The sequence below is a fragment of the Lutjanus erythropterus genome, chromosome 1 (genome assembly GCF_056507025.1).
Source record: "Lutjanus erythropterus isolate fLutEry1 chromosome 1, fLutEry1.hap2, whole genome shotgun sequence".
Taxonomy (NCBI): Eukaryota; Metazoa; Chordata; class Actinopteri; order Lutjaniformes; family Lutjanidae; genus Lutjanus; species Lutjanus erythropterus.
In genome coordinates this window covers 21,264,586-21,278,131 of record NC_139317.1, presented here as the reverse complement: position 1 = coordinate 21,278,131, position 13,546 = coordinate 21,264,586, and the positions used below count along the sequence as shown (strand labels likewise).

General features: G+C 40.9%; 1 protein-coding gene across 5 annotated transcripts in view; it reads right to left on the bottom strand.

Annotated features, from left to right (window-relative positions):
* Positions 1 to 13,546, bottom strand: part of sox6 (SRY-box transcription factor 6) — a 172,872-nt gene that overhangs the window by 45,851 nt on the left and 113,475 nt on the right. For 3 of the 5 annotated variants that reach the window (XM_084716580.1, XM_084716603.1, XM_084716595.1), the window contains 2 exons: positions 5,701 to 5,824; positions 919 to 998 (listed from right to left, as the gene is read on the bottom strand). In XM_084716580.1, the coding sequence (XP_084572706.1) occupies positions 919 to 998; positions 5,701 to 5,824 (204 nt within the window). The remainder of the gene's footprint in view (positions 1 to 918; positions 999 to 5,700; positions 5,825 to 13,546) is intronic. The other 2 variants (XM_084716587.1, XM_084716606.1) reach the window with 1 other exon arrangement.

Genomic DNA, 13,546 nt, shown 5'->3' with positions numbered 1-13,546 from the left:
CTTGTTTTTTTATGTAAAGAAAAGTCAGTAAAAACTTAGCAAGGGAATAATTATCACCAAATTAGAAACAAAGATCATGCACAGGCTCAGAGAAGCCCTGGTAACAGTAGCATTCATAATAGTAACAGCTTGAAGGAGAGAACGCAGATAATTATCTATATTAAACATTATGGCCTCAGGTTAAGCCGTGACCTGGGTTCAGTTTTTTTAAATGCTGTGTGAGAAAACTCCTGGAGGAGCCTGTAGGGCTTGGAGCCTATCCCAACATTTGCTGTGCCTCACAACTGCAGCCCAGCCTCACTTTGTATCACTTTGCACCATCAGCTTTTACTGCTACTACTATGGGGAGCTGTGTTAAAAGTCCTTGTAACTGAGAAATACAGCTGTTTTATCTGATCTGGATTTAGTCTCTTCCTCGTGTATTTAATGTTTATATTTCTGTCTGTACGTTTTTTTTTTCTATTTAAACTGTAACCAGTGTGCTGTCTTGGCTAGGTCTCCCTAAAAAGAGAGATTTCATTCTCAGGTAACTTTCCTCTTGTTTTTTGTTTTCCTCACAGAGAGTAAAGAATTTTTTACTGTGGTTTAACTAGATAAAAGCAATAGGAGAGAGAATCTTTACACACACAATTGTCTTCTGATAAATTCACTGGCAGGCGATTAAGGCAACCAAAGTGATTCTCATTCCCTCTAATAACTATTATCTTCCTAACTCCTCTGTCTGGCAGAGCAAGTGGGGATAAATCCTCTATAAAACAGGATAAATTACATATGTAAGGTGATAAGCGTGTGTGAGCTGGGGGCCTCCAGGATTATTTAGTGTGCAGCTCATTACTTAGCGTACAGCTGCTTAGCCATCCTTTCTGCCCTGGGCTTGGCGGGCGTCCCTAGCATTCTTTGTCATAGTACTGTACATACCTGGAGCTGGAGGGGGCTGAGTCCTGACGCTGCTGCAGCTGCCATTGTGGATGGAATGAACTGCACCGGGTAGTTATCACCTGTCAGAGCGGGAGAGAGAGAAGACAACAATGCGTACAGGTTCAGACAATGAGCTGGGCCCACAGCAACCAGGCAAGTGCCAACACAGATCCCAGGCCCTGCACTAGTTTGCCACAGCAATGTGGCACACATTGCAACGAGCCCTCGGCTTCAAGCCCAAACATCTGCATTAACAAAAGGCTAAGCTGGTTTGACTGGAGCAGGATTACTTAGGAACGTTTCACACCATTCCCTCCTTCCTCCACCTGCACAATAACTCATCCTGGAAAATACCATGACAACAATAACTACTACATAGTTTAAAGCCCCCCCCCAAAAAAACAAAAAACAAAAAAAACAACAACATATTTTTCCTCTGGCCTGACATGTTATTAATCCATCTAGATTGCTTTGGTGTGAGTTGCTGCGTTTTAAAGAGATATCAGATATAATGGAACTAGGCACTGTAACAGTGCATGTTACAATGTTTTTGGAGGTTTTGGCAAAGAAAGTGAAAATTGTAGCAAAAAAAAGTTAAAAATCAAAGGCAGCTTGCTTTGGTGAGAATGAAACCATACTCTGTTCTGAGTGTTCTAGTTACCTTACCTTAAATTCTTAAAAAAAAATCTGCTTTATTTGTGCTTTATTTATGAAAAAGTGCACCCAGGGGGATACTCCACAAAGAAGCAAAATCTTTTTGCAGCTAAAACTCAGTCAAAAGCACAAGAACAAAATTATCAAATGTAGAAGTAGAGCACTGATAAATATCAATAACAATGACAAACGTTGTGTTTTTTCAGTACCAGTGACAAATAAGGAATGAGTCGATACATGTATTACGTTTGTTTGTGTGACTGCTGAGGTTGGTGAAGCTACGACGATTGGTCAAATTTGTGAAAAAGTTGTTTGGACAAAATTGCAAGGTTGTGCAGAATTCACAGGAGTTGGTTGAATTTACCAGAACTACTTTCCTCCTACTAGAACGAAAGTAGATCTTGCATGAAACTGCTCACAACAAGGTCTGTGGATTATCTTGAAAGACATTGATGTTGAATATTTCAAATGTATTTGTTTTCAGTGCCATCTAGTTCTGTTATATTCAAGAGAACGCAGGCATCTTTAAGACCAATATCTCTAAAACTCAGCAACTCTAGATAGATAAATAGCACTACAGTTAAGAGCAAAATAGATATTTTAGATTTTGGAGTGAACTGTCCCTAAGGAGGACTTTCAGGTGTGTGTGTGTGTGTGTGTGCGTGTTTGAGTTCAGAATAAATGTTAAATATCTCGCCTGCTATTCAGTTAGCGATTATGTAAAAGGACCAGCATGTTCTCTCAGGCAGTTCGTACAGCTGTAGACTTGTCTGGCTATTGTTCAACAGTACATTGTTTGTTTCTGAGTGATAGCTTTGGCAGCGGAGTGAAAGCACTTGTATGCGAACTGGTTAGAACAAGTGTGCAGTCACAATAACAAGGTTAAAAAAGCCTGCACATTCTTATCTTGCATATCACCGCGATCAAGCAAGGAAGAATTGGTCTCCAAATAGCAGCGCTATTCATTACCATTCACTACTGTTGGCCTGCCATCAGCACGTTTGTCAGACAGGGATATAAAAACGGTTGCTGTATGAGTGATGTCCGCGGGGGTGTATAACTGAGAACCAGACGCTTTCACACACACTCGACCTAGTGTGTTGAGACGGACAGAACAGCCCCAGTGAGACAGGGCAGGCCGGCGTTCATACAGGCGAGGTTGGTTTGAAGCATGAGTCTGGAGGAGGGGAGGTGGGCTGCTGCACAGTGGGAGTGGGGAGGGGGGTAGTTGCCCTTCGCTCAGACCCCACTTCTCCCTGTCACTTCTTCTCACAAACATATGGAGCCATTAAGCCACAGACAAGGTAAATGTATATACCTTCTCTTTCACTTTGCCCTCGCCCGCTCGCCTCACTTTGCAATCTTGTACAGCACAGCACAATGTGATACAGGCCATGGAAATTCAATCCCCATTTAGTAGCAAATAAAATCACACAGCAGAAGTGGTTTCAAATAGCGCTGGGTTGGAGGTGCGGGGGTGCGCTGTGGTTATTTCCACACCTCCTCTTTTTTGGTATCGCTTTCCCTCTCTGTCTCCCTCTCTCTGTGCTGTCTGTGACGTAGGATTTGGGAATAATAAATGGCTGGATGTCTTCAGATGTCATGTGAAACCTGGGGAGGGTCATGTGCTAAGTGAGCACACAGCGACCGCCGGGGGTCTCCGGCTTCAAGGTCTGGGTCTTGGGTGCCTGTGTGGAGGCACCAGCAGAATGGGCGCCGTGCCAGGATAGCGTCACCAGTGGAAGGGAATTACGTTTAAAACTGTTGGGCTTTTTTTAACTGGCCATGGCTGGTCCCAAGCCCAGAGCCTGGGCTCTGAATGCTACGGGGGGAGGGGGTATTGCAGGTGACGCCATGGTCACTACAGGCTATGTTTCCCTGCTCATGTGGTGCCATAAAATATAAGTCATAGATCTGCTGAGGGTTGACAGAAGTAGCCGAAAACCTTTCTTAGACCGGATCAAATGATGATGAATGAACTATTCGAGTTGAACCCTCAAACTTGATCTTCTCTTTTCATCTGTTTTTAAATTTTATTATTGAATCAACAAAGTTGTTCTCAGGCTTAAATGAGCATTAATATGCAGACATATAATTTTATATTGTCGAGATTTCATTCTCAAGTAAATCTAATGAGGCCATATAGTAAAAAAAAATTAAAAATAAAATAATAAATAAAAGACCAGTATGTAGGATTTAGTGGCATCTACTGATTAGCTTGCAGATTGTGAAGTGTGACAACTAAAATGTGGTAAAAGCACAATTTTTAAAATAAAATATCACTGTCAACTGTCAGCAGGATGTCTATGAGTAAGACTGGCAGAGACCCCGAAAACTATCGGGTCATTCTGCAGGTCCATTAGAGGCACATCAGACTGAAGGCAAGTCAGGGAAGTCCAACTTGTATCTATTTGTTTAAAAGATGAGTTGGTGTTTCTACGACTGTGCTTGTCTACCATGCAACACCAGGCCATTGAGCACAGCCTGTGGATGGTGTGATGACTTACCACTACGGTGCCAGAATGACTCTGTTGCCATGTGAGCACCACAGGGCCTGGGGTCATAAGCAGTGGTCCCTGGGAGCTGTCTCATAATGATAACATCAGATTAGTGTGCCTTAGTCTTGGAAGTGAATGCTTGGCCACTCACTTCATGGAGAAAGGACACGGCAGCATCCTGTAGGCCCTGCAGGTGGTGGTGATAACATTGTACTCTCTGGATATATTGTGTATATTGTGTTGGATGGGCGGAAATAATAGAGGTTTTGAAATACCTCTCCTGACTACAAGAGTCATTTTCAGACCCCCTTTGCTATTTCTTCATGAGCTCATGAATTATGCAGGAACCATACACATGGCGACCCCTGACCATGATTCCATAATAGCTCCTGTTATTTGAACTAAAACATTTTCCGTGTCAAACCTATCGCAGAAAGCACACTGGTAAAAGACTCCCCCTCAGGCACTTTGTTTAAGCTGTCATGGCTCCATAGTTCCAAAATAGCTGACTTTCTTTTTCATCCTGTGGTTTTATAGTTAATTCATTAACTGCACTACCACACCTTTTAATGTTCTGCTGTGAACCTGCTGACTTCCCAGTGTTTCTTTTTCCGTTTTCAGTCCTTGTTCTGGTTCTGTTTTACAACAGACAAGAGGACTTTCCTTTTTCTGGCTGACTCATAAATCCTTTTAGAGGTTTTCATCGACACAACACTGTCTCCTTCTATTTGCGTGTGTGGGAAAGAAAATAGCGAAACTTTTTTTAAGTGTACAAATTCAGTTTAATTTTATTGAATAAGTAATAGACACGTCTAAAAATTGCTTGGGTCTGGGACCAAGTAGGGCGTGTAAGGTGAAAAGCTTAGACTGAGAAGCAGGAAGCCATTTAGGCTGCAGATGTTTTTTTATATGAGTATAGTAGTATGTGGTTGTGCATCTTTAATTTTCACAAGCATACACGGTAACTGCTTTGGCAGAGCATCAGTCAACATGTTGCGACAATCTTTCAACTAAACATTTCTTTATTTTGAAAGCTGATAAGTTTCACCTTTACTCAATTCAAAAGACAAAGGGAAAGAAAGAGACATGCTGTTGCAGGCAATGAAACACTCATGGTGCAGGAAAACCGGCTTGTTACATCACCCACACACTATCCACTTCATAATTGTCTTTTAATTACTTAATTTCAAGATCAAAAGTTGTATAAAATCGTGTCAAACTACAATAGAGGAATTGCTTTTTACACATTTAACAACAGGAAAACTTTTCGTGCAGGGTTAATCTCTTGTGTTATTGGATCTCTAACACTGGATACTTGAAAAACAATTACAGCCAGCTCACTCCTGAAAGATACTTTCATGTTGAAGACATGTTTACATTCCTCTGCTTCTCTGCCCATATCTATTGTTCCACATGGACTAGAACATTCCCAGGCCTTGGTCTCAAGTCCAGGCTCAAGTTCAGACAGGGCAGAGCATGCCAGTGTGAATCAAGCATTTGTTTGTTGCTTTACAATTGTTAAGCGGATTTAACAATAAAAATCATTTATGAATTAAAGTGTGAGGGAAAAGACAGAGCAAGCAGTGAGAAAGGGGGAAGGACAGAACAAAGACTTGAGTTGCAAGCATACCTGGCTTATAAGACATTCCCGGAGGGAAGAGAAAGCCTTGCTGGGCGGCGGCTGCTGCTGCCAGAGTGCGTTGGTCGTGTGGAAAAATGGGGATCATGAGCGGAGGCATGTGACCCTGGACCTGCTGAACAGATAGGGAGCGGAGATCAGAGAGAGGCCTAAGCATAGTCATGGTACACAGAAACACAGAGCCCACTCAGGGGGAGGCCAGATCACAGCTCTTCCTAACGCGTGCTGACAGGGGGCTCTACGGCAATGGCGGCCCTCGTGTGCTCACACAATACCTGGCCAAGCTGCGCTCGCTCTTAATCCAAACCACAATTTCACCTCGGTACATCAAAGGCGCTGCATTCGCACATTGTTCCAGCATCAGTTAGAGGAAGCGACATGCAGGACAGAGAGCAGAGAGGCTCAGTAGGTTCATACAGCGTCTTGAAAACCCTTTCTGTTGCAGTAGATGTTAGCATATTAGCAAGAGGATTGTTGAATGATTTAGGTGCAGAGACAGAATTGATCAGCATATACTTCATTATTGACATGAATTAAGATGGACAACATGACAGCTCCCCAAAAGCCAAAACAACTTGATCAACCCCTGGTGGATGGCTGCAGTTTAGGTCATAAACCCCGAACCCTCTAAATTAAAAAAATTTCTGGTTCCAAATTACATCATTAGTGCAAGATGGTAGCGCTCATATCTGGGATGTATAGTAGTGTTGTTCCCATACCGATACCTGAATCGAAAAGTGCTTCTGATACTGCCTAAAATGCAGCGTTGGACAGTGGTGGATATGCAAGGTTATGCACTGATCCAATACCACATAATATATTAGCTCTGAAACAGGACCCCACTACTTCCCAGCAGTGTCTGATGTATGTTGTTCATAATCTGCTGTTATTTCAATCTGTATTTCCTCACTGTTTTTGTGAGGATCTGTGGTAAAACTGAGACTTGGGATTTTCTTTCTTTTTTTATTCTGAATTGGATTAGCCTGAACTGTTTTGGGGTTTGGGGGAAAACATAATGAACTCTTTACCAATTGGATTGAATTGATTTTTTTTTTTTTTATTGGATTGGTATGTGCTATCGGACAATATGTGAAGATCAGATATCTGTATCAGGAAGTAAAAATGATATCTGAACATCTCTACATTTTTGTACAGTGGGAGGAGGTGGACACCTGTCATCCATCTTTATATACAATCAATGGCATGAACACTCACATTCACTCAAGGGGTGATCAGCTCCTCACATAATCTCAGATGATCATTTATTTAGATGATAAAAGCCCATAAAGACAATCCACTAATTTACTGCAACTGTTTTCAGCAGAGGAAAAACAGCCAGTAAAAAGTACTTGCTGTATTTCATTTTAACGTCATTCTCTGGCTGTCTGTTTCAATCACACATTAACCTTCACCATCCAGTCTGATGCTGACTTGCCTACTGCGAACATCGACACAAACTCTCTGCATGTGTGGATCACGGGTGGGTGAGTAGCTTATGTCCTAAAAGTGGTGTGTGAGAGGGTTTTGCACACACGTTGCAAGGTCCAATCTTACTGTCATCCTCTGCTTCCTGAAACACTATGATGGGGAGCAGCCCGACTACCATGGGCCTGCGAGGGTTAATCTAGCACTGAGCCAGGCCACCTCAGGGGAACCTGCCTGGAAAATGGGTTAATAAAGGTCATCCCCCAAAATAAACACTTTACAGAATGTTTCTCCATTCATCCCTCCTTAAAATCAACTCGCAATAAAACGGGTCTGGGTGCAATTACTGCCGCTGCATTGGGGCATGAAATCAACCTGCTCTGAGCAATGACTTTTCCCCCCATGTTCTGGCTGAGGTCTGCTATGATCTCCACTTTTTCAGCCTGTGCTGGTCCCCCTGTAGACCCTTTACCGGCGTAGTCGCACCCAGTTTCTCTCACAGCTAAAACACTAAACCTAGTTAAAACTACTTTATTGATCTGTCCAGAGGTGCCGAGCTAGACTGAAAACTAAATAAATAGAAACATTTTATGTCTACTGAGCTTTTACAGAAGTGCAAGTGCAGAAAGTGCATTATAGAAGAATAGAAAAGTATGTAATTCTTCCAAAAGTAATTCTGTAAAATGTGCTGTTGCTGAAGAAAAATAAATGGCCAAGGAGACTGCGACAAATGACCTTAAATAAAACATTGCTTTATAGGGATTTGTGTTCCAAGTTTCCAGGCTGAAATGGATGAAAGATGGATCTTGGCCTTGCATGTATGGAACATATGGAAAAACACAATAATTAATGTCACAACATGAGGTAGGGCCAGTGACAGGCGGGGGGGACACTGGGGAACACAGCTTTTCTCTGTCTGTGTATTTGGACTGTAAAACCAGATGGAGTCTGTTGCTGAATATGCGGTAGTCACAGGGCAGAAAAGGGCTCCCTCAAGTCCACATCCCTCCAAGTGTGTTACAAGTGTGCTGCATGGGAGTTCATACATTTTCATGAATTAACTAACATGTACCAGCAGTAAATTAAAAGCTCTGTCTGTTTTTTAAAACAAAATTATAGTGTGTCACATATTCTGGCTAAATAGATAAAACAAAAACATGTCTCACTATTCCAGAGGTGATGATTTTTGACTTATTTGTCTTTTTTTCACAGTTAGCAAATCGTTCACACAGCTCTCTGCCTATACTTAATCTTGCTTGGAAATTCACGTGGCTGCAAGTAAGCACATCTGTGCAGACTGTTGTACACATGCTACCTTAAAATGTATTGGTCTAATGAAAAGGATGTTCATCGACATAATTACAGTCATCCTTTTCAAATCATAGCAGCAGAACAAATAAGCATGAGAATAGTTTGTCATAATAATGAAAGAAGCATTTAAATATTTTTCTGCCTTTTACAGGATTCAGTTTATTTGCTTTTAATTATAAGAGCTGCAACAATTAATTAAGTAATTAGTTCTCCAATATTAAGTTAATCACCAGCTATTTTAACATTTAACTGAGTAATCTACGAAAAAAAAAAAAAAAGTCGAAATTCTCTGATTCCAGCTTCTTAAATTTGAGTATTTTTTTTGGCTTATTCACTTCTCTATGACAGTTAATTGAATATCTTTGGATTGTGGACAAAACAAGACATTTAAGGATATCATTTTGGACAATTTTAATTTTATCGACAAAACAACTAATTGATTAATCAAGAAAATAATCGACAAATTAATCAACAATGAAAATAATTGTTAGTTGCAGCCCTATTAATTATGTGAACAGACAAAAGTGGCCACTGTAATTAATATATCTAAACTGTACAAGAGATCTGTACAGATAATACGCTGCATATATATGTGCACTGAAAGACATCAGCCAAAGGCGTCAGACACTTGGACGTATTTTTCTCCAGCACTAAATGTAAATGATATCATTTCATCTGGGATATCAGCTTTTATTACTATTATTATTTTAAAATATGGAGCAGAATATACAAGATTCACTGAGGCAAGACAGAGTGTGAATGTGCGTTGAAGGGGAAATAAATGCATTGAGTTTGAATGGCTGTGATTTGCGGTAATGAGCTCCGCACATTAAAGTTTAATTTACGGCAACTAATGTCAGAGAAAGGCAAATCAAATTTTGAGGAGCTTCAAGGTGGCAACAAATAGTGGAGGTTAGTTGAGCTGTCAATTAACAGCTGGCACAGTGACTGAACATAGAACATTTTCACAAGTGCTTTTTTATTTGACTGTTAGATCACCAGAAGAAAAAAATAAAGATTTTTTTTTAAGAAGAGACACAGAAAGAAATAATGTACGTATGTGTGTCTTCTGCTCTCCCTCTGTAACTACAAACCCAACCCCCCTCCCTTTAAGAGTTACCCTCAAGTTCATCTATGTATGGGCTGAGTGCCCAGGATATTTCTATTGCCAAGATGATCTTGAGGAGTTGGAGAATGAAGTGGAGCAGATGTGAGCGGGGCACTTGGGCAGCGTCCTCCCTTCTCCTCGTAAATACAGCGGCATTGTTGTGCTGGCACCGCTCTTCCTTTGTCTTAGCACTGCTAAGTACTGGATAATGTCATTTCACACCATCTGCCCCCAGGCTTCATTAAAGATACATGAATGGGCTATCTTATGAGGAACAGGTGCTATTGTTTGTCCCTCAAGACCCGGCACTAAGGATCTGACTCGGAATACTTGAAGAGGAGCATCTGTAGTGATCAGTCAGACAGACTTGGCTGAGGCCCCCGTCTCTGCCAGCAAGCACTCCAACAGAGGTTTCTGGGGGAACTCAGCCGCCTTGCAACATGTATCATCAATTCAGATGACCTGATGAAGTCTGTATCAGGCCAGCACGCAATCTGTTTCCCTCTCAAGGAGACGCTGCTATTTGATAAATAGAACCAACTTGCATTTCTACTGCAAGTAGAATACCATATAGATGCTGTATTATGGAAGCGCTGATTAGATTTATTTGAGTATTTGCTAAAAAATTATAGGACTTATTTTTTATTTTTTTGCAATACTTCAGTCACAAGTTTTACTTAAATTAATTAAGGTTAAAATTTCTTGTATTTATTTCCAGAACACTTCCAAGTTTCAAGTTAGAAGAACTTATAAACATGCATTTTTCTAACTTGAAGCCTTTTGGCTTGAAATGAGTTGTATGAATGTACTGTAAAGAGTTCATTCAACCCATTCAATTAAGTTTCTGAAGCAACATCATCAGCATATTAGCAGATTTCCTAGCATGTATTGTTTGAGTGTCAGTGTGACTGAAGAGTTGTTGGTCTTAATCTTATGGAACATGTTATCTCATGTTCAACAGTTTATTTGACTAGAAAGGTTGGTTATTTTGTTGGTATTACAAAATATCTCAACTTGTGCTTTCAACTTAAAATTTTAAGGCACTAAGTTTTTTTTAAGTTAAAACAATTAATTTTTACAGTGCAAACTCCTATTTTTGTGTCACAGTGTTTTATTGAGAGGCTTTATTTGTTACTTCTTAACTGCTTATCCATTTCAGCAAATACAACTTAAAGAGTTAGAGTAGCTCAACTGACTGTACAGTGGTTTCCAACTGAAGCCCATCCTGGGGTCAGACTGCAGAGGACGAGTCAGACGGCTCAGACAGACTCACCTCTGATGTGTAAATACACGAGGTGTAAAAGATGGGGTAGACTTGAAAGAGCTCCTCTTTTTTCTCCTAGCACTTACAACACATACAATATGCGCGCACACACACGTATACTCTCTCAAATTCAGTTTTAATACTGCATTAACCCATGAATGATGTACTTTTGCTACTACTAGATTTATCTTTTATTATTCTATATAGGCTTACGTGGAGAAATACAGATAGCATTTAACATATTTTAGCTGAAAGATGCACTTTAACAGTTATGTTTTAGCAAGCTGTGTGATAAAGACAAAAAGCACAGAAAAATATTTTTACAGACCTGCATTAAGCACATTTAACTCCAAAGTATTCATGCCACTGAAAAAAGTGAATGGTTCTGGTTTTGTAGGCGTGTAAGCAGCGTCCACCTACAGCACGCGAGCAAGCAGCTCCAAAACACTGAGTGCAAATGGAGATGTACAGCGCATTACAGCACTCACTTGGGCCCCTGTCAACACCCATGTTCCTCACTGTCTGTTATATCCTCTACAAAGCACCCAGGAGGCCTGAAAACCCCCGCTGGCTTTCCCTCTGAACCCCCTCACACTTCCATGCGCTGATCCACACGCACAAGTTTGCTACTCACTATGGACCACAACACGCTATGTGAAGGAAAGCGGGAGAGTTTTTGTTTTTACTGCCAGGATCGGTCAGTATTAACAAGATTAAAAGACAAAAGGGGGCGAAAAGACTAACATCTATATCATTCTTACCATGTTTCATGGCTACTAGCTTGAAAGGACCCGTGAGATCCTAGAGCTAATATCCTGATTAATTGCTACTTGACACCTTTTAACACACCTCTCACACATATGCTTGTCTTGGATGTACTTTGCATTCATTTGTCTTGAAAAAAACTAAAACATCTTCAAGTATTTTATGAAAATACTGACCACAATATGTCTGCAAGTAGCCAATAAATTCAAAGGAGGTCATATTAATGTTGTTCTTAATTATGTACAATCATTTACTGCCAGAATCGGCCGGTACTCACAACAAAAAAGACGAACATCTATCTCATTCTTACTGTTTCATGGTTATTAGCCTGAAAGGACCTTTGAGATCCTGGATCTAATATCCTGATTAATTGCTACTTCATACCTCTTAACACACCTCTCACACATATGCTCGTCTTGGATATAATCTGCATTCATTTGTCTTGTAAAAAGTAAAAGTATTTTATCAAAATACTGACAATAGCGCAGCCACAAGTAGCCAAACATTTCCAAGTATCTCATATTAATGATGTTCTCAATTCTGTACAATTATTTATTACCAGAAATTGGTCAGTATTAATAAGATTAAAGACAAAAAAGACGAACAGACCAACGTCTTCTCCATTTTTACCCTGTAATGGTTATTTGCTTGAAGGGACCTGTGAGATCCTGGGTCTAATATCTTGATTAATTGCTACTTGACACCTTTTAACACACCTCTCACACATATGCTCATCTTAGATATAATCTGCATTCATTTGTTCTGACTCCTTTAAGTATTTTATGAAAATACTTACAACAATATGACCGCAAATAGCCAGAAAATTTCCAAGGAGCTCATGGTGATGATGTTTGTAATCCTGTACAATCATTTAGATTATAATAGGCGCCTTTCCCATTAGGAAAAGATCACAATCACCAGTAATCATTTTGAGGAGGACTCACATTTCACTGACATCTCATTTTAATAAAATTACTTCCACGCTTTAGTAGCTGTCAGATCCGCAGCTCTCGCTAACCTTCTCTTTCACGTTTTCTATAGGAGGGGTTGTGTAATTTCACTCAGGGAGGATAGACTCCAGCTGTTGCTGTAAGACCTGATAGTTCACACTTCGTTCCCCCGCTGCTCTCCACTGAGCTGCACACCAAACGCCTGCAAGTTGAAATCACCTTTTGTGATCCGTTTAAAGGGAAAGTGATCTTGAGGAAGCTGGCAAGTCTGGCTCCATCCCAACAGCCGCGCACACACAGTAAAACTGACACTAGACAGCAGGATATGTTTTAACACCCGCCACTGTGTACACAGCCCGCTGGGTGTACACTGTACTGGAGCCTAACCAGGAGGAAAATCACTCAGTGGAAGCACTTCTGGGCTGCTGGATCCTCTGCGTTGCCTCTGGATTTTTCCCCCATGAAACAATCAACGATTTTTAAGCACATATAACTCCTTTACTACAGGTCACTTATTAGCTGGTTATACTACCGCTGTACGCTGAGTAGTTACCACGTGGCAGACACACGCATTGATCGAACACAGATGTTTGGATTTGTCTGTAGCTAATGGTAATCAGACAAATAGATCAATAGATTTGAACCAGACTTTGATGCTCCAGACCTCTGCCTTTGAATGCAGGTCTTCATATTACCACCCACTAGACTGAAGCACATTATTCCCGCTTGTCTGCTCTGAAAATGGGAAGGGTAAATACACTGGAGAGGTTCGGGTCACCAACAAAGGGCCCTTGTTCTGGTCACGTCTCTGACCTTTCTCCTCACTTCCTTCCCGCATCTGAAATCCTTGTGTAGCAGCCTTTTCTACAAAAGTCAAAGGCAGTCCTTGAAAGCCAAAGATCAACAATGTATTAGCCTGAATGAGTCCCATAATATTTTCTCTGAATTGTCGGGGTACCGCTCAGGCACTGTTTGCTCAGGTTGGAGTGTAACGCCGCACATCCGTCATGCCTC